Source organism: Clytia hemisphaerica, unplaced genomic scaffold (assembly GCF_902728285.1).
Source record: "Clytia hemisphaerica strain Z4C2 unplaced genomic scaffold, Clytia hemisphaerica genome assembly, whole genome shotgun sequence".
Taxonomy (NCBI): Eukaryota; Metazoa; Cnidaria; class Hydrozoa; order Leptothecata; family Clytiidae; genus Clytia; species Clytia hemisphaerica.
Genome location: NW_027104048.1, coordinates 756131 through 776038, shown reverse-complemented (window position 1 = coordinate 776038; position 19908 = coordinate 756131). Strand labels below are relative to the sequence as shown.

At 33.6% G+C, this 19908-nt stretch overlaps 1 protein-coding gene across 1 annotated transcript; it reads left to right on the top strand.

The window, feature by feature from the left end:
- Nucleotides 1-8575: 8575 nt before the first annotated feature.
- LOC136811913 (uncharacterized) lies at nt 8576-10166 on the top strand. Its single transcript, XM_067068531.1, has 3 exons — nt 8576-8643; nt 9391-9488; nt 9792-10166. Exons 1-3 carry the CDS (start codon nt 8601-8603, stop codon nt 10110-10112), a joined length of 462 nt encoding a protein of 153 aa, XP_066924632.1. The 5' UTR covers nt 8576-8600; the 3' UTR covers nt 10113-10166.
- Nucleotides 10167-19908: the final 9742 nt, after the last annotated feature.

The following is a 19908-nucleotide window of genomic DNA, read 5'->3' as shown; positions in this document are numbered from 1 at the left end:
ATTCTTGAAAGAAAGTGGGTCTTGAAGCGACCATTAATACTTGCAACGTGTTTTATAAAATAAAGAATTTTTCCTGGTCTAGGGTATCAGTCATCAAATCACACACTTTTCCCGTCTTTTCCACACAAAAAGCCATAATATGTTGAGAGAGGTAGGTACGAGCGTGTCCAGAGATCAAAACACACATTATAACCAAACTTCGCTTGTTTTCCAACAAGCTCTATGAACGTAGACATTTTGTTCCGGGTATATATGGTTTGTACATTGCAGTAAGATGTCAAATTTCCGATTCGCTAAGATGATGAACAACAAGCTTACGTTTTTCTACAACATTAATTGAAGAAGACCAATCAACCAAATTGACATTGGTATTTTTCGATGTCAAAAGAAGCGTTCAATGGACATATCGGATCCATGCTGTATGAACCTCGTGAATCTTTTCGGGGAAAAATTTGTCATTATGGGTAAAAATTGTTCACTTAATACGTCGGGTAGGGCAACACAATGCATCTAAATTTGAATCAAAACGCCTCATCAACTGACTTTCTATACCTCTATTATTTGAAGGCTGTGATCCTAAAATGCCATTGTATCTTTCAAAACTGAACAACCAAAAGCTATACACTGGACCAAATCAACGATACAGTCTGCCAGATGACAATGCATATGCATGTTTGGTGTAACACGATTTTTACCATATATTGATTCGAATGACTTGCAAAATTGAACAAAAGAGAATTGATTTTGTCTATGTCAGCAACAGGTAGTGCCTGGTTACACAACAACAGGATGCTTCAACAAAAATTTCCGCATTCGAAGTCTTTTTTTGGCAATATTCCATCAAACAAAAATTAGAAAATATAATGTCCAGTTTTTGAGCTCGTCTGCGGTAAACGAATTGAAATTAAAATCTTCATCTTACGTTTCCAACGTCATTCGAACAAACAAAATTGTCAACTTCCTTTGTATTTGAGAACATTATTTTTGTTTAGGTAATTTCTTTCCTTCCAAATTTCTATCATTTTTTTTCGAAGTACCAAGAAACAAATTGTGCATTGCATCTATTATTGTCATAGAAATGGCATAAAAATAGGGAAGCTCAGAAAAAACCGTAAATCGTGTCCCATATAACTCTCTCGACGCCCTTTTTTCGGTAATAGTCGGGGATTGTTCGGTATGCCTCATCGGTGCTCTGTGCCTTGAATTTGTGCGTTTTATCCAATTCTTCTTTGGGTCAGTACTTCTTGGGTCAATTTCAAAGCCACTGTAATCTTTATTTGTGCACGGACCTGAAAAAAAAAACGATTAAACATTGGGCTATTCCTTTTGATGTCTAAACAGAAGTGAAGGAACCTTTTAGACATAATTTATTTTACCAAAGATGAGTCTCTTAGCAAAATAGTATAATTTAAATCCCTGAAAAAGGTTCAACATTTCCCACCTCCATCTTTTGTTTTGATTAAAATATTTCCTGGAAAAGTTTCATCGACCCCTAATAGTATCCATAGATATAAAACAGGATTTTCTTTTCCTCAACTATAATCCAAGTTCCAAGATCCTCTGATGAAGTTCATTCAAAATCAAACATCAAGTTTGTCTAAACAATCTTAATTTTATTATTCGTATACATTGAAAAGATTACAATCAGTTTTAAGTTAAACTTAAAAACTTTGAGAGTGCTTACATGAAGGACAGTTATACCATGATAAAGAAAAAGAGTGGAACTTGCTTCACAGTACTTTAAGTTTCATGTATTCCCACTATACAATATTCAGCTGTGAAAAGAGAATGCTTAAATAAAAATTCCTATTTAAGTATACCGTACAAAAAAGCAATAGGGCTCATGAAAAAATCATTAAAAAATCTATCTTGAAAAATTGCAGAGATGTAAGTTTGGCATAATAATTTTAATGTTTGTAAGGTGATCAATGGTCAAAATAAAGTCACATGGGAAGACTTTTTCACACTTGTTGCAGGCTTTGTTTGCATTCTTACCTAAAAATTAAATCAAAATGTTAGTTTTCAAAAGTGAGTCCAGTGAATTAGCATACATTTTGTCCCTTCTGACAGGATTGGTAAAATAGGTCTTCTAGAAAAGTGACACTACCTGGAATAAACCTGCTAACATAGAAATAAGAATTATCTGGCTTCTATTTTACTAGTATGCAGAAACTCTTATTTAATCTAAAAAAAATATGCCATTCACAAGCCCTTGAAAGAGGCATGTCACATATAATAACAATAATAATCTTCATTTCAACTGACAAAAAGATTTTTCTAGTGCAGTGAAAGAAAATAATCATTGGTTGACGAAATAAAACTCACCCAAGAATCCACAGTGTTTTCTTGATGCTGGCATGTCACATCCAACACACATTACAGCACATTTGACCACTATATCATTGATAATAAATCCTTCATTCCATGATTCCAGCATCTCATCTACAAAGGCTTCAAGAAACTATTTGTAGAGGGTTCATGCTCCATGTTTGGAATTAAACCAATAAGGATAACATTTTTCCTTTTTAAAGCGGATGCTCCTGGGGAGGTTTGTAATTACAGCATAAATTGCTCCAACACTGCATGTTTTGACAAACTTGTAGGGACAAAACCATCACAATTTACCATAAGACCCATTGAACTCCATCATCTTGGAAAAAGTTATGCTTATTCTCAAATTCCTTCCATACTTTCCCATCGTATATATCAGTCATGTGTTTGGGTCTGACACTCGTGTCTTCCATGATAAACACTGCTCACGAAAACCAGCTCTGGAAAAGAGTCGCTGAAGACTCAACTTCAATGGTTTGTAGCAGTAGGTTTTATAGGGGATCAACTTAGTGATATTTCCATAAGTTACTTTTTCTAGCAAATCTTGGCCACACTTGACCCTTCTTGCTTTTTGTGTATGATTTGGATATGCTACATTGGTGCACTGTTTGGAAATACGTTCACCCATTAAATTTCGGCTGCATTTATCCAAGTCATATAACGCAAAACATTTAATGCAAACCACATAAGTTTTGAAGCCATCTTTCTTATCTTTCTTATGCAATCTGTTGAAGAGATAAAGACTTGGAGGAAACGTAGCAGCGATGGCACCTTCAAGATTGAAACAGTTTTCCAATATCTTGAAAAGGTGATATAAGAACTTTATCAATATTTCTATAGCTGTGTCAGTTATGTTAAAATAGTACTGCCAAAGAGATATGAAACAAATCCATGTAACTATACCAACTGTTTTTTTATAATCGAGCTGTATTATAGAGCTATCAAGATCATGAGCAAAGTCATCTTCCTCTTCCATAATTATTCTAGACATTTCTAGCAAGCTTTCATCCAAATCACATCTTCTCTGAACTTAAATCATTTGGAATACTGGACTCTGGACTGCTTTCTGTTGCAGTTTGGTCGTTATCAACTTGTAAGTCGACAGTAGCTGATATATTATTTTGATTGGTATCGTTTTCATCAGTTACAGAGTTTTCATCATCAGAAAAAAGTGATTGATCATGTTCCTTGTCATCCTTCCCTTGCAAATTTTGATGTGTCTTTGTAAGTAACGAGAAGCATAAGAATTATGACATTTTGGACATTTTCGATTCCTGAAGCAAAAAGAAAAAAATAAATTTCTAAAATTTTGGTAACATAGCAAATTAAATTGACGCTTTCGATATCAAAAGATTTTTCTATTCTCGAAAATACTTGTGCCATACCACCGTGATATACCGTGAGATTGGGTAACTTGCATCAGTGGAGGCTAACATGCATAGTTGTATTTTAAAGACCAGCCAGGTCTTTCATTTGAGGGCTATTATGCATGTTAGCCTCCACTGGATGCAAGTTACCCAATCTCACGGTAGAGGTAGTAGGAAGACCTTCTTATTTATTGATTATGTTCTGTCACTCCTATTTTTTTTTATTCCGGGGAACTGTCTGTTAATTTTGAAAAATCCTAAATTAGTATAATCTGTAATCCTGCTGAACACAATAAAAAAAGGATAGGATTCATATACAGATATAGGATGGATAGGAGTTAAAATATTAGCTAAAGTATGCAAAAAAAATGTCAATACCTTTGCTCACTAGAAGAGATTGAAGTTTCATTAGAACTGGAATGCAAATCAGGAACAGAAGAAGCAGGAGAGTGATCCATAATACTTAAATTTTACAGTGATTATTTGCAGGCGGGCGGCAGGTTGTGTTGTCAGGCTGTCTGGTTGGGAACTGGTTTGCATAGGTTACCTAATGCTTATCTCCAATTTGAAAACACGCTATGTAGTTCGGCGGACATAAAATCAACTTTATGCAAAGTATTATTCCAGCCAGCGCTTCGGTCGGGGAAAATAGCGTAAATTTGTAGTACGGAAACATCAAATTCCAGACTACTTATATTATTTTGTATTTACACAAACTTTGAAATTCAAAACAATTTTTAATAATATTTTACAAAAATACAATATTTAGAGATAAATAATGAAGAATAAGTCCTTAGTATTTTTTAAAAAATGTATATTTTTTTTTCAAATAAAATAGTGGACCAGTCTGTCATTTATACGTACCATGCACAACAAATTGGCGCACTTTTTATGATTATGAAAACCGCTGACAACAGGGTACAGCGGCTGTACAGGTAGAAGATTGTTGGTTGTCCCAAAGAAACATTATAATTAGCTTGTAGTAAAAAAAGATTACTCGAAGATTCCATTCCTGTTATGCCAAAATTGAGAATTTGAAGGACTTCAGAATCAATCTCTACATCAATTCAATGCGTTTTGCTGGAAAAACGGGGAGTATTTACTTGATTTTTGATTTTAATGATAAATGGTATTATTACATATGAGTTTAGGCTTAACATGTCAACCTGCCTTCAGGCAAAAGTCAAACCCCTCAAACACTAGGTCTCATTCTCCCTGTGACTGATGAAACATATTAAAATGCTTGAACTGCATGTTTCAAGTCCTTTTTACTTTCGACCCTTTGGCAGTAAAGTGAAGATCTATAATTATAATAACCTGAAATTTTCTATTTGGAAAGACATTACTTCAAGTAACAATTTTTTTATTTTTAAATAAGTTTCATTAAATTCTGCTTTTGTAAAGTGTCCACCTGATTATTATTATAATCATGGTATCCTTTTTAAGAAGAGATATTACATATAATTACAATATTGTGACATGCTTTTGAACTGCTCTGGTGCTTAAAATCTTTCAATTTTACGTTTTTGTAGGACTGACACAATGATGCCTAGTGATTTTGATGATTTATTTGGCGATGATTCATCTTCTGAGAACGGGCAAGTGCAGAATTCACTTTCTGGTAATAATGATAATGATATAGTCAATCCAACCAGCCACGACGATGAAGATGGAGTATCCATGTCACAAAGGCAAAGAAACAAGATAAGAAACAAGAAGAGAAAACGATCTATCTTATTATCTGGTTCCACCACCCCACTACACAAGAAGCAGCAAAAACACAAAGATCCTGCAAGTACGCCAACTTCAAAACAATGCAAATGTGAGATATTTTTTTAAACTTGAAAAGTTTTTTAGAAAGGTTTCTGTAGTTTGGCAGCAATCGAAAATATGTTCTGCTTGAGTCAAAAATCTTCTTAAAATTGAGTCGGTCGGTAAGGGTAGTAAATTTAGTCAAGTTTTTTTGGAAAATGGTTTCAAAGTATAGTTTTTAATAATTATTCGCTCGCTTGATGAAAAATTCCGACTTGTCTGACTTTATCTGATATTCCGATGGCGTATTGGCGGCCGCCCACGCTAAAGCTCTAAAGGAGCGGGCCAATATACCATCGGAGAGAAATAGTAGTCATCCATTGATGTGCCGACATAAGTTTAGCCCTCATTTTCGGGGCCGTGCTGAACGCTCAAAAATTGTTTTTTTGAGATCTGGCGCCTCAAAAAGACCGTCAAATCACTGTCGTTAGTTACCACGTCATGAGTATGTCGGCAAAAATTACAAACAACATGGCTGATGTAGTTTTCAAAAAATGTGTGCTGTTATGGTTGTTTTTGGTTTCTTTTGATGGATTTTTTGTAGTTTACTGTACTTATCACTCCCTGAATATTAGTTTTTAGTATCCAGTGTAATTTCTGTATGTGCACCAACCCAAAAAATGTGTTTCTACCACAGAAAAGTTGATAATCATAACTTTTGTTTTTGTTTGTTTTGATGGCTGATTTTTTCTGCACTTTCTCAAATTTTATACCATTCAAAGACCAAAGAAACTGAAGCAGGTATGTTCCAATGGGCTTAGGCTTTTATCAGTAACTTTCATGCTGTTATCTATCTTAGACCGTCCTCCAAATATAACTGTTGTCCACCGGCCGACAACCGACAAACCGACTTCAGTGTTCCAGAACTGAAGTTTTTTGGATAAAATCTTTATTAAACTTCACAAAAGTGTTCATTGAGGGTTAGTATTCATTTTCTATAGCTTTAGTTTTTCTTTTAGTGTTATTATAAATGCTGATTATGACTTTTCTCTTCTTTCAGGCTTTTTTGTGTACAATGTTATTTCTATTTTGTTTTTGCTTCTGTGATCAGTTTAAAGAAGGAAAAATAATTATTTGAGTATTTCTACATGCCCTCCTTGTGAAAAGAATGATAATATTTTGCATGATTCCTTCTCTAAAAAGTTTTGTATTTGAATTTATTTCGTGAAACCTTTTGAAGTTTTTTCTGACCCAAATTTTGTCGGCCATGACACCTTCCCTGTCCAAATTGCACTCGGGCCCATTTTTCTAAAAAATTACGCGGTCAGGCGAAATTCCGTAATGTATTTCTTCCAGATGTTGAAAATTTTCCCGACCTTCAGAGCTTTAGCGTGTCGGAAGAAAATTTCTACATCGGGTGTCAGATAATGTCTGACTAGGAATCTATGTCTGCCAAGTTGGTCGATCGGCTGACGCGAACGGAACATTTTTTTGATTTCTCCTTTACTAGGTAGAAACAAAATTCAGTGTGAGTGGAAGGGAGGTACCTAGAATTTTTGGCATAGAATTATAAAGGACAGGGGTTCTCTTAAATGAACACCAACAAAAAAGGAGTAGGGGTCTTAAAATTGATTGAAAAAAATAATTACAAATATAATTTTTGAATGTTCCTTTCCCAAATTTAAAAACTTATTGTGCATTCCTTTTTTTAATATTTTAACTTTTAAAAAATTCTTATTTTTAGCTCCTCCTATCATTCCTGAAATGCCTATTGTACCTAGACACACAGGGGATACGGAAACACAATCTTGGTCATCACAAGGAATAGCATGTGAGTAACAACAGGCATTGAATTAAGGATTCAAAAGTGTATTGCACTTAAGTATTTTGGTAAACAAAGTGAACTAATAAGCCCCCCGTTGGCGTGAAAGTTTCTCTTTTTCACGTTGTGTTTTTACAAATTTGATGTTTTGTTGGTAAAACTAGTACATTTAATTTACTGGGTCTTACAGTACAGGCCATTTTAGGCCTTTTTATGGGTCTGATTATTGGATGCTGCCCCTTTACAAAATCTTCCTCGTAAAAAAATATCTAAATAAATGCTAGGCGAGTAAGTAAGCTATGACTATGTTTTGTTTTCACAGGCTTCAATGATTATGACATAGACCGGATGAGCACCAAGCAGTTTAAACTAATCCTGCGTATGGACACAATGGAAAAGAAGTACGAAAGCTTGGAACGGAAGTATGAAAAGATGGAAGAGAAATTTTCCAATATGAAAGAAGATCTAGTGGAAAAAATGAAAGAAATGGAACAGTCGAGGAAGAAAAAAAAAGTAGAAGTCCGCAAATGTATTAAAGTAAGTAAATATTATTTTGGATATTGGTTACTATGCGAGGCAAATTCTGGTTTTTGGTCTATGATTACTTTCTCTTGTTAAGGTTCCTGACCCCCCTCAAATGTGCAGAAAATGTTGGTCTTTACTCCACAAACTTGATTACGTAATCATAAACAAGACTAATCTGAGCCGATCCATTATAAGTAATATATAAACAAACCAAAGGAATGGATACAAAGTAGAAATATTGGTAATTTTATGGAATTAGCAAAAAAGGGTCAAAACACGTCATACAGGTAGACAGATGATCATTTTGTTTTCCCCCATGCTGTCGTATAAAAAGGATTATTAAACCAAAATTTGGGTACATTGTTTGTTTTAGAGGGGGGTCAGGATTAGATAAGGGTGGTCAGGATTAGGCAACCTGATGGTATAGCACTAAGTTATATCACACTAACTCTTTTTCAGGCAAATGTGAAATCTTGCTATATCACTTTGAAGACGAAAGGAAAAGAATTTGATTTTAATGCAAGGTATGTGAAACATTTTAAAATGATTGATACTTTGAAAAGGGATGGCCAATCTTCTTTATTTATTAGATGTTTTTCCATTGTTAAATTATGAGAAGAAAATTATAATAATATCATAAACGCATTTTCATTTTCTTTAAAGTACAAAGCCCTTTGTAAGATATTATTGTTTGTTATCCCTTTTTCAAAATATACAAGATATATACCTGCTCTTATGTCTATGCCTTTTTCAGTGTACTTAGTGGATCAAACAAAGACATAGTTAAGGAACTGAAATCAGATATGGTTGGGCTTGATACTTCACTGAATGATGATGAAGCTAATGGTGAGTATGCGTGATATTTTTAGAAATGCATCAGTGCGAAAAATCAATCTGAACATTCATTATGGAGGAGTTCCAAGGGTCATAGATCATAACAAAAAGCAAAAGTGACTTTGTCCCAAAAGCATATTTAAAAAAGTGAAAATAATTTACTGTTTTGAATGTCAAAGACTTTAAATGAAACTGAAAAGTAAAACTGTGAGAAGAAAAGAGTGTCTCGTGAATGAAATTGAGTGTTTCTATTTTAAATGAAGACGTCCAATTGTGAATTTGTTTTAATCAGATTAAATTTTGTGAGATTAAATTTTGCCACAAATGGAGAGTTTTGACTGGCTTCTCAATTGAAAATGCAATTAAAAAAATTTGCGGTGGATTTACATTACAATCTTCCGCATTCTATTTTTGCAAAATTCCATCTTTCAAAGGTTAATCTGATTAAAGTATTTGAAAACTTCTTCACAATCGTTTTGTTTACAAAAACAACAGGAGATCATCAATACACTTTTGTTTACTGTTAAAAACCTGTATAAAAGTCAATTTATGAGCTTTCGAGCTTTCAAGCTGTCATCAGCATATATTTCGGTGTATCCCACGAGAGAGTCAGAGTGTCACAAACTCAAACCACTACTATATATCTACAATCGTTTTACTAAACAACTAATCAAATGATCCTATCATTGATGTGAAGTGATTTTGAAATTAGATTTATTTTGTTAAGTAACAATGAATTGTCTTTTCTTTTTCTATCAGCTGCTATCTCAACATACTACAATTCGGTAAAATACTACGCTTCCAAGAGAAACGATGAAAATCGGAATGCAGCAAAATTGAACGGGAGAAAGACCTCAGTAAGTTTCAATGATTCATGCTACTCAATAAATTATATCAACAATATCATTTTTAAGGTTATCCAGGGGTATCAAATCTTATTTACTATTGTACTTTTAGCTATTAAACACAATTCCTGTTTGTATTTACCAAAACAACACCATACACAGATTTATTAATACATTAAAACTGAAATCATACTGTTATCTCTGATTTTGGCGCTAGTAGTAGTTTTTGATTTTGCATTCTATTTCAAGGATACAAATAGAAATCTGATAAATGTCAAGCAAATTATCACCATCAAACTTTTCTTGTTTATTCAGAAGTTGAACAAACGCAAGGAAGCCTTGGCTCGTGGACCATTTAAAGATTCCCACAAAAAGAAGGCAACAACAGTAATGGTGATGGACTTCATGTCATCAGAGGAAGACGAGCCGGATGGCACTTTCAGCGTTCGACCTTTGAGATGGAGATCTGTGTCTTGTGATACAATTTTTGAACGGTTGGATGAGTTTACCAGGGATAACATGTCTGCCAATTCAAAGAGACAGATGGTGAAACGTAAAGTTGGCCTCATCAGCGGAAGAGGTATACCTAATGAACTTCCAAAGGATACTGAATGGGCTGTGCGCCAAGAACATTAAGATAAAATGATATCTAAAGGGAACAAATCTTTGCAGGAATTTGATTTTGCACATCTTGGGCCCTTTATATTCTTATGTTATATATTTTTAGAAACTTAAAACGAAAACTTATTTTTTTGTATATTTGTAAGATTTTTTTCTAACTAAACCAGGGGGCTAACTTTATTATAACATAATATTACCTCCATCTTCATGATTTTTTGAAACTTACATTTCTTTTGTTTGCTTTATTTCGTTTTTATTCATGTACAACTTTGGAAGTTTTCTTGTTCAAAAATATTTATGTGCTTTAGATAGAGGACAGTATATTGAAAAATCGTTTTCAGGATTTCGTACAAAATATCGCTAGCCTTACTTGAGCTTGATTTGAAACTTCGAATAAGCATATTCTGAGACTGTTTCCCAAAAATAGTTGGCTTTTAATAAATTTTCCATCCTTTATGAGTTTATTTTTGATAACATATTTTTATTAATTATGATCGACAGTTTATGTTTATCCTTGTTTGAAAAATGAAAGTTGACTTAAAAAAAAGGCTTTTTGTTCGTTCTCATCTGCTTGTGCCCACTAGAAAAATTATTTTTGAGATCTTGATTTCTTTTAAAATGACCGTATGAAATCGGGAAAATCGTTTCTTTCAAAATATTGGGAGTTTCGTGAATGTTACTTTTTTGTGTTTCAATCCTTCAAAATATGACCTTTAAAATTTTGGGAAATTCGCAAATGTGACTTTCTTGTGTGTTTCAATCTTTCGAAATATGACCTTTTCATAATTTTAACGATATTGTGAAAATGATCTTATCAGAAGTTTTTAAGATTTTAAATGTCATATTTGCAAGATCCAAAAATATAGCGAAAGATGAACTTTTTACATTCAAAAAACACCAGGAAATTTGATATTTTAAATTTTGGAAATTTAATATTTTAAATTTTGGAAATTTAGAAAATGTCACACAATGAGCTTTCCAATTTTGGAAAATTTGATATTTCCATTCCTCAAGAAATCCCCAAAAGATGAATTTTAAAACATAAAAAAAGACCAGGAAATTTGATATTTCAAATTTTGGAAATTTAGAAAATGTCACACAATGAGGTTTACAATTTTGGAAAATTTGATATTTCCATATGTTCATAAAGTTCCAAAAATCTGGAATTTCCAGACATTTTTAGGAATTTTTTGGGATTTCAAATGTATTGGAAATTTGACTTTTCGCCCAGTGTAAGTCTTCTATGGATGGTCTCTTGTAGAAAAAAAATCAATAGAGAAAGGACAAGGAGTTTAGAAATGTCTTTCATCATTTTCGTTTTCATTATCGTCAGTAAACTTACGTACCTATGGATATGGGGCCATCCATATAGTACGTACGCAGTGAAGGGAGAAGAAGGGGGTTTAGCAAAAGCGTACATCTATTGTTTAAATGACATAATTTCTATTGTTCTCTGCGTACAAGGGGAGGGGTATCAAATTTTTGGAAAATCTTTGCGTACGTACTATATGGACGGCCCCTATAGCATTTGTTGTATTATTTTATTTATTGTAGTACTTATTCCTTTTTTATATCAAATCATTTTTCTTGTGTTTTTCTTAGAATTTTTTTTCATAATTAAAAATTATTTATTTTTAGGTAATTTTGTTAATTTTTTTGTTATTTTCTTGAATTCTTATTTTTCATTCATTTACCTACTCAAAAATAAAAAAGATTGTCACAGAACTAAGAATAGACAATATGGAAAAACATGGGAGTACATTTGCTACTTAATTAATTCATCTAAACATGTATGCATTCTGGTTGATATTTCAAAGATAAATAACACAATTATTGAAATGGCGAAGAGTTACATCCTGGATATATATTTCTATTTTCGAATTGTCATGCGAAACTCACTCATCCTAAAGCAGCCAATTTTTGATGATGCTCAGAATAATTATCATTAATCAGTTGTCATTTTCAGTCTTACTTGACAAAGAAATCGAATGGCTTTAAACATTTCATCACAGCCACCAACATTTGATTCTGCTTATGCGTTAAAAGTAATTGCAGTAATTGTATCGTTATCGTTTCATCCTATTTTTTACAAACTTTGAAGCATTTAAAATTTAAAGATTGTCAGCATTATCATCGTAAAGCGGGTTGGTGTAATTTAAGATGCACGATCTAACGATTTACGATACACGATTCGCGATCCCTGCATAAAATATGTTAATTCATGCATAATTATGCTAATCATGATAAAATATTTAGACAATTTACAAACTTTCATTCGCTGAAACTCAATTATTTTTAAAAACATCATTTATGTAAAATTATACAAATTATATTTAAAGAAGCTTTCAGTGCGTTTTCCTGATTATACCATGATCTCTTTCTCTTTTCAATTTCAATTCAGTCATAGATTAAAAGAAATAAGTGAAATCCACGTGTATTCACCTTCTGTACTCTCCTCTCTCTCTTTTTCATAACTTGAATCAATATAGGGGAACTGTTTACCGAAAGAAAATTCTTTCTCATAATAGAGCACCCGTTTTTTGCTTCGTACATTACGGTCCGCAAATTTTATTCGCCAATATATTCGGGAGTTTCTAAACATCGACCAGAAATGGCGACCACGACCGGCGACCACGACCAGCGACCAGATAAATTTGGGTTATCGAGTTTACCTACTCTCTCCACCGTAGAGAACATCCAATTCGAGTCCTGATGTGGCTTTCAAATGAACCACTGAGCACGTGGCTGAGAATTACTCTAGCTAGAGAATGCTAAAAGGACTTTTGACGTTACTAGTCATTTTCTAGACAAAGTGACACTTTTTGACAAAAATATTGACAGGGCAATTAAATGTGATGCCTGTAAACTTTATTACACCAAATATTTTACTTGTACCGAATGAGATACTTTTAGTATGAATAGATAGAAATTGTCAGTAGGAAAAAGCTGGAAAGGCCAGTTTTAGAGATATCAATCTACGTAATCAATTATTCTAGTCCTTACATTGTCGAAATGACTTATTTTAACAAAATAATGATCTGATGATCAAATATAAAGCTTCCTAAATAAACTCCAGCACAAATTTTGCCACTAATTAATTTGCCGAAAATACAAAAGGATAGAAAGTGACACTCTATTCAAGCTCCAAGAGCGTTGAAATGGCTGCTCTACACGTTTTGCACGTTGCTTTATAATCACTGTATGCGAGACAGGGGTGAGCTTTACTCTTCAATTCGATAAATAAATGATCATAAGAGAGACTCTACGGTGAAGATAGAGGAAAAACTCGATAACCCAAATTTATCTGGTCGCCGGTCGTGGTCGCTGGTCGTGGTCGCCATTTCTGGTCGATGTTTAGAAACTCCCAATATATTCTTTTATTTGCTTTAAGAAAGAAATTCCTATATTCGATTATGATGTTTAACACTGAGAGCAAAAATATTTCTTGTGCATTGTTGACTTTCACTCTCTGTCTATTGTAAGATTATGTCCACAAGGTAGTTTTCATTATCAACATTATGTAAGTTTTTTTCATAATTTTACGGTCGTAATTATTCGTACTTTCATTGCTTACTTGTTTCGTTTTTGTTGCATAAATTTACTTGAATTTACCGTGGTTAACAAAAGCGAGAAAAGATTATGCCATTGTTTTAGAATTATGCAATATAATTTAAGTTTATGATAATTATTAGGAATAATCAGCATACTTTATGCATGGATCGCGCATCGTGAATCGTAAATCGTTAGATCGTGCATCTTAAATTACACCAACCCTCGTAAAGCCGTCGTTGCAACTTGTCGCATGGATTCGAGTCTCAGCCACCAGCTTTTGACAGCATTTGATATCGTTCTTATCGCTTGTAATATTCACTATTTCGATTATTCCACTTTAACTGTCTCTTCGACGTTCATATGTATCCAGACTTGACCTTGGTCTTTGAAATGTTTGGTAATTTGTTCCTGCTGGAAAAGAAAATTTATTTGGTATTTTTTTAAACTTTGAATGGTATGATCATGTGACATTTATGAAACTCAAACATTTAAAATTGATTTTTATTTTTTTGGAAGCCGGAAACCCACCGGATGTGAAAAAAAGCCAAATTTGCACACAAAACATATAATTTGTAAATCAGGAGATATTTTCTATGGACTAATTATTGAAAATTTGGATTGCAAATACTGCTTGGAAATATATTCTTATTATATTCATAAAATCGCAACTCAAGATAATAATTTTTACCTGTATGTACTTAAAATTTAAAACGTTGAAGGCTGATTTGGCTGGAATCTTTACTTTGCATTTCTTGGTCTTTTTCAAATTCTAATTAGGATATTTTCGACCGGAAATCATGAAAAAACTACCATAAAATTGCTTTATTATCACTTTATGAGATACAAACACAAGGTGGCTAAAAACATAGAGTACCTTTGTATTTGAGCAGACTGGTCCAAACTGGAAAAGCCTAAATAAAATTTCTGTCAGCCACCCTTCGTCATTTAAAGCAGATCCTTTTCTTGAGCTCAAGATTTTGTTGATATAGAATTTTTGACGTCATTTTTGGCTGCTCAAAATAACAAGACATTGCAGCGTCAATCTTTCCTATTTAGAACCATTTTCTATATTTGGCTACAAAAACATTCGAAAATATTATTTTCATTAACCGAAACCCACGGAAAACTCACAGATTTATTATATAAAACACTAGATGGAGCTTCTCTGTCCCCCGTTGAAGCAAAATTATGCGCCATCTTTAAAAAAGTTTACCACAGTAGATCACATTTCGGTGCCGGTAATTTGCTTAATTGAGACCTTTTCTCGCCTCTTTGTTTTGAGCTTTAATTACCCTAGACGATCCCATCGTCTAATATTAGGTCACTGTAAAGGGATTATTGTCGCGAGCTTCAAAATTTAATCTGATTTAAGTATTACCTTAGTCCTTTTAGTTGTAGTTTACAAGCTTATGGCAGACGGAGCGGTAATACATACAAGAGCCTTAGAGCTTATATAAGTGTTCAAAATAAAAATAAAATAGGGAAAGGTGAAATATAAAGTATCTTACGTAAAGTAGTCTTTAAAAGATCAAATCAATAATCTGATGTGAACATTATGTCAGTTTATAGAATTTCTTGGATTTTGGTCAATTTCATTTAACGGAAATTCTGCAGAGTGTTCATGGTCAAGGATCAAGTTGGCGAGGTGTTCTTCGGAATCAAACGTGTGAATGTTTCTTGTGTTTTTATCGACAAAGCATACTTTGAGATTACCTTCAATGTCACTGAATACAAACTTTACTGATTTAATATCTTGTGTTGATTGTTGGCATGATTTTAAGATTGATGCTCTTGATTTGGTCAATGAAGGTCTCACCTTGATACCGTCTTTGATGGTGCTTCTGTTGTTGTAGATTCTGCGTACAACTGAATGTTTGCTGAATCTCATGATGTAGGATTGTTTCCCTTCGTTTATCCGACCAATAGGGTGAGCCTTGTCAAATAAGTAACAATTTCTTCATCACCTGCAAAGTTGTCGGTAAGGATAGATTTAGCCATTGTAGTTTGGTCTTTTTGTGTATCATTTATGGAAGCTTTGACTCTATCAAACACGATGCAGTTGCGCCTGGAATACTGTTCTTGTTTGTCGAGTTCTTGTCGTAGGTTTGATGATATGATTTTTGAGACTGCAAGGGCAGCCTCGCTTTGAATGAGAGTACTTTCTAGAGTGGAGACTTTTGTGTCCAAGGTGTTGACTTTTTGGGTGAGAGATTCAACCTTATTTTGAAGGAGAATCACCAGATTTTTAAGTTCTCTTGGCTTGTTCGTAGAAACAATACCAGGTGATTCAGGTGTAGATGAAATAGCAGGAACTAGTAAGTCTTCATTGTTCCTGTCTATGACAGAGTCCTGAGATTTCTTTTTCGCAGATGATCTTGTTGATGTTGTTGATGAAATTTGTGATGTGTTTCTTCCTCCAGCCATTTTTGAACTAAATATGAAGTAAAAGATGAAGTTTGCTAAGATTTAACTGTTATCCAATAATGAAATGTTGTTGATGGTTGAAGATTTCCTTGATTGAAGTAGATTTAGCAAGCTGGAAGATGTTTGGATGAAGATTATTATGTTCACATAAAATTACATAGCTTATGCCGCCATCTTGAATCGTCTAGATATTTCCATCAAAGACGGGATTTTTATTTACAAGTTGTTTGATAAGCGCGACGCTTTTCCTTTTTCTATAGTTCGAATGCCACATAAAGATAGCAACATGCCTGAATCCATTTTTTATTCTTCGTTTGTTGGTGAACTTCTCAGGATTGCTCGATCAACGTTACTTTTCGAGGACCTGAAAGTTAAAGCTAAAGTTTTCATTGAAAGAATGTGCCGTCAGGGTGCTGATAACACAAAGCTAGATTGCAGTCTTCGTAGGGTGATTGTCCGTCATATTTCAGAATTTGCAAGATTTCAACTTTCTCAAGATTCAGTCGTTCGCCAGCTTTTGCGGTGCACGGTCACGGGTGTACGGGGCTTCGAACCGGGTTCTGGTCCGATTTTTTTTAAATTCTCATTCTTTTCCCACTCTTTCCATCTTCTTCTTTGAACTGTAAAATGTGTGTGAGAGCCACAGGGTTGGATAGTGGCGATCCAATCCCAGTTCCTTCCCTTCTAGTATGCTTTCTTCAACGTTGTGGCAGAAACGTGTCAAAGGTGTGGCAACTTTGTCTAGTAGAAAGTATACTTCTTTTCTCATTGTTATTTTAGTTTCTTCGGCTGGTTTCGTGGATTTTAAGTCTTAGTTTATTTTAAATTTGCGCGCGTTTCATACTTTCACTAAACACATCTTTTTATCTGTAATGGTGTCTAATTAACACTGCTTGGCCTACCTACACAACCCTATTTCCATCATATAGGAGGATATTTTCGTAAATGGCCGAAATCCTGTGTAGGTCGAAAACTGAGGAACAGATAATGTGTTTTCTTGAAAATTATTTTGACTCATATTGAGTTACTTCTTTCCATCTTAACTCATATTGAGTCGCTTTCTTCCTTGTAGTCACTTTAGATCACTAGTTTTGCATTGGTGGATTTCTATATCATCATATTTTCCTTTTCAATTCCAACCTGATTGATTTTCTGTGAATGTTCATTCTAGATTTTTGTTGTATTTATATTGTCTTCTTGTTTTGTGAGTTTTGTCTTTATTGTTTCCATTTTGAGTAGTTGAAGGTTTTATACTTCTTGACTATATATATTATGAAAATAAAATGTTTTCTCCTGTCAGATCTACAAACAACAAAGAATGGCCGAATTCTTTTTCCTCTTAGAGAGACGATGTTATAATGAAAGGGTAATTAGTCCTCTCTGGGTCCCTCTGTCTTTATCCTGGCTTGGGACAGGCTGACTGTCATTCAAGACAGTCAGGCGACATTACCCCAGCGGCCTGTACAAGATGATAACGAACTCCAGGTAGACTAACAGGAGAAGAAAACAAAAAATGAATCAACGAAGGTGTAAACACCTTAGACTCCTTTGGAGCCGACTGCACTAGACACCAGGCAGGGGACATCCTCGCACATCCTGATGCACTAGGCAAATATATATAGTATGAAAATAAAATGTTTTCTCCTGTCAGATCTACAAACAACAAAGAATGGCCGAATTCTTTTTCCTCTTAGAGAGACGATGTTATAATGAAAGGGTAATTAGTCCTCTCTGGGTCCCTCTGTCTTTATCCTGGCTTGGGACAGGCTGACTGTCATTCAAGACAGTCAGGCGACATTACCCCAGCGGCCTGTACAAGATGATAACGAACTCCAGGTAGACTAACAGGAGAAGAAAACAAAAAATGAATCAACGAAGGTGTAAACACCTTAGATATATATATAGCATTAGCATCGGAGTTTTCATTTCCTACTTTTCTTTTCCCTGTGCAGCTGCTGTCCTCCCGTCCCGGCACGCCGAACCGGGTTCGCGTCCAACTTACGATTCTGTTTTTTTCTATTTTTCTGTGAGATGGTGTTTGTTACAAATGTTTGTTTCACCTGTAGTGTATGTAGGATAGTTGGTACAGTGTGTCTTTTTGCCCTTTTGTACTGTATTTTGTTGTAGTGTCTGTTTGTTGTCTGTTATTTGTTTGGAAGCTGCTGGTCGGTTCCTTTTTCTGTTATGTTTTCCGAAGGCGACTGAGTGTGGGCCCTTAATTAAACACGTGGAAAGTCACTATGCCAGTCACAAGTCTGGGACTTCGGGTTTTGTTTTGTGTTTGTATGTTTTTTGATGTATTTGATGTGTTTGCTTTTGTATTTGTCCTCATTTTGTATGTATTTTGATGAACTTGTGTAAATGAGTGTACGGGAATGTGTTTATCAAAAAAGTTTTTTGCAATTCATTGTTTATCTAACCTAACCTAACCTAACCTATCCACTATTACTTTTCTTCTATCTTCATTTGGATTAGGTTTTTCTTTCACATACCACTATTTAAATTCCCTTTAACTTTTTGCTAAATTACCCTCTGTTTCGCAATGATAAAAAAATTAAAAATACCAAAAAAATCGTAAATATACATAATAAACAAAAATATTCTTAACTTTTTTTCGTTTTTATCAGTTTGAGTTATTTATATATCAATACTTTTCCTTTCTAAAATGACAGATATTACATATCTTCACTATATATATACATGGACTTTTTTATATGTCCATGATAAATCTCAATAACCAACTTTTACCCATTAAATGCCTTCAATCTCTCCTTTTTATCAGCTAAGGGTATTCAGTATTTCAGTTATCAGAGTTTTTCATTTTCTTTTGTAGAAAATGCTCATAGATCTTAAAATATATATAACGTCCAGACTTAAAAGGAATGGTTCGGACAGGGGGGTCGGTAGTAAAATCTCAGACATATATGAGTAGTAAAAAGTTTTTTACGAATTTTTACATACCACCACCCAGACTCTTGGAAGAGGTATTTTACTACCCTGGTAGTAAAAGTATTCGGGACAATTTGTGGAATACAAAGGGCAATGCGAATGCGAATTGTACCTTGAATACAAAAATACATAATGTTTCAGGCTTTTATATTTTCCTAATGCGAATTTCAGTTTGTTTGTGTTTGATGTTCGTTGGGTCTGTTCCTTTTTTAATACATTCAATTTAATTTTGTTAATAGCTTTGCCCGTATGTTGAGTTTTGCAAGAAATATAGGATGAATTCCTGAAAATTTTAGTTTTGGTAAGAACGAGCTACTTTGGTGAATAAATAGAATTTTTTAACTTCTATCTATCTATATATTTAAGTAACATTAGGCCCGTAGGCCCATTTTCGCTACATATAAAATACAAGATTGTTTAATAAAATAATTTTATTCATAAATATCAATAAATATTAAAATCATTCTAAAAGTCAAGGGGCTAACAAGAAAAGGGGGGTGATAAGTGTGTCCAAGCTTGGAAAGTGTAAGACTAAGAGATTAAAGTTATGAGATTATTTATGAGTTTGGTTGAATTGAATGCTAAGAAATAATATAGTTGTGAATTTTAGGTGGGTAATGATATAATACTATAAAATATTATAATGTATCTTCATTAATTAACGTTATTAGAAATATTAAATAATTCATTTTTAGCATTATACAATCAAAGTTTATTTTTCAACAACTCTTCTAACAATTTTGTTTTAAATGAATCTTCAGATGTTATAGTTCGAATTTGTTTTGGTAATTTATTCCAATATTTGGTCACAGTGGGAACAAATGACTTTGAGTAAGCAAGAATTCTCCCTAATTTTTGTTGGAAATTGTTTCCATCTCTTGAATGC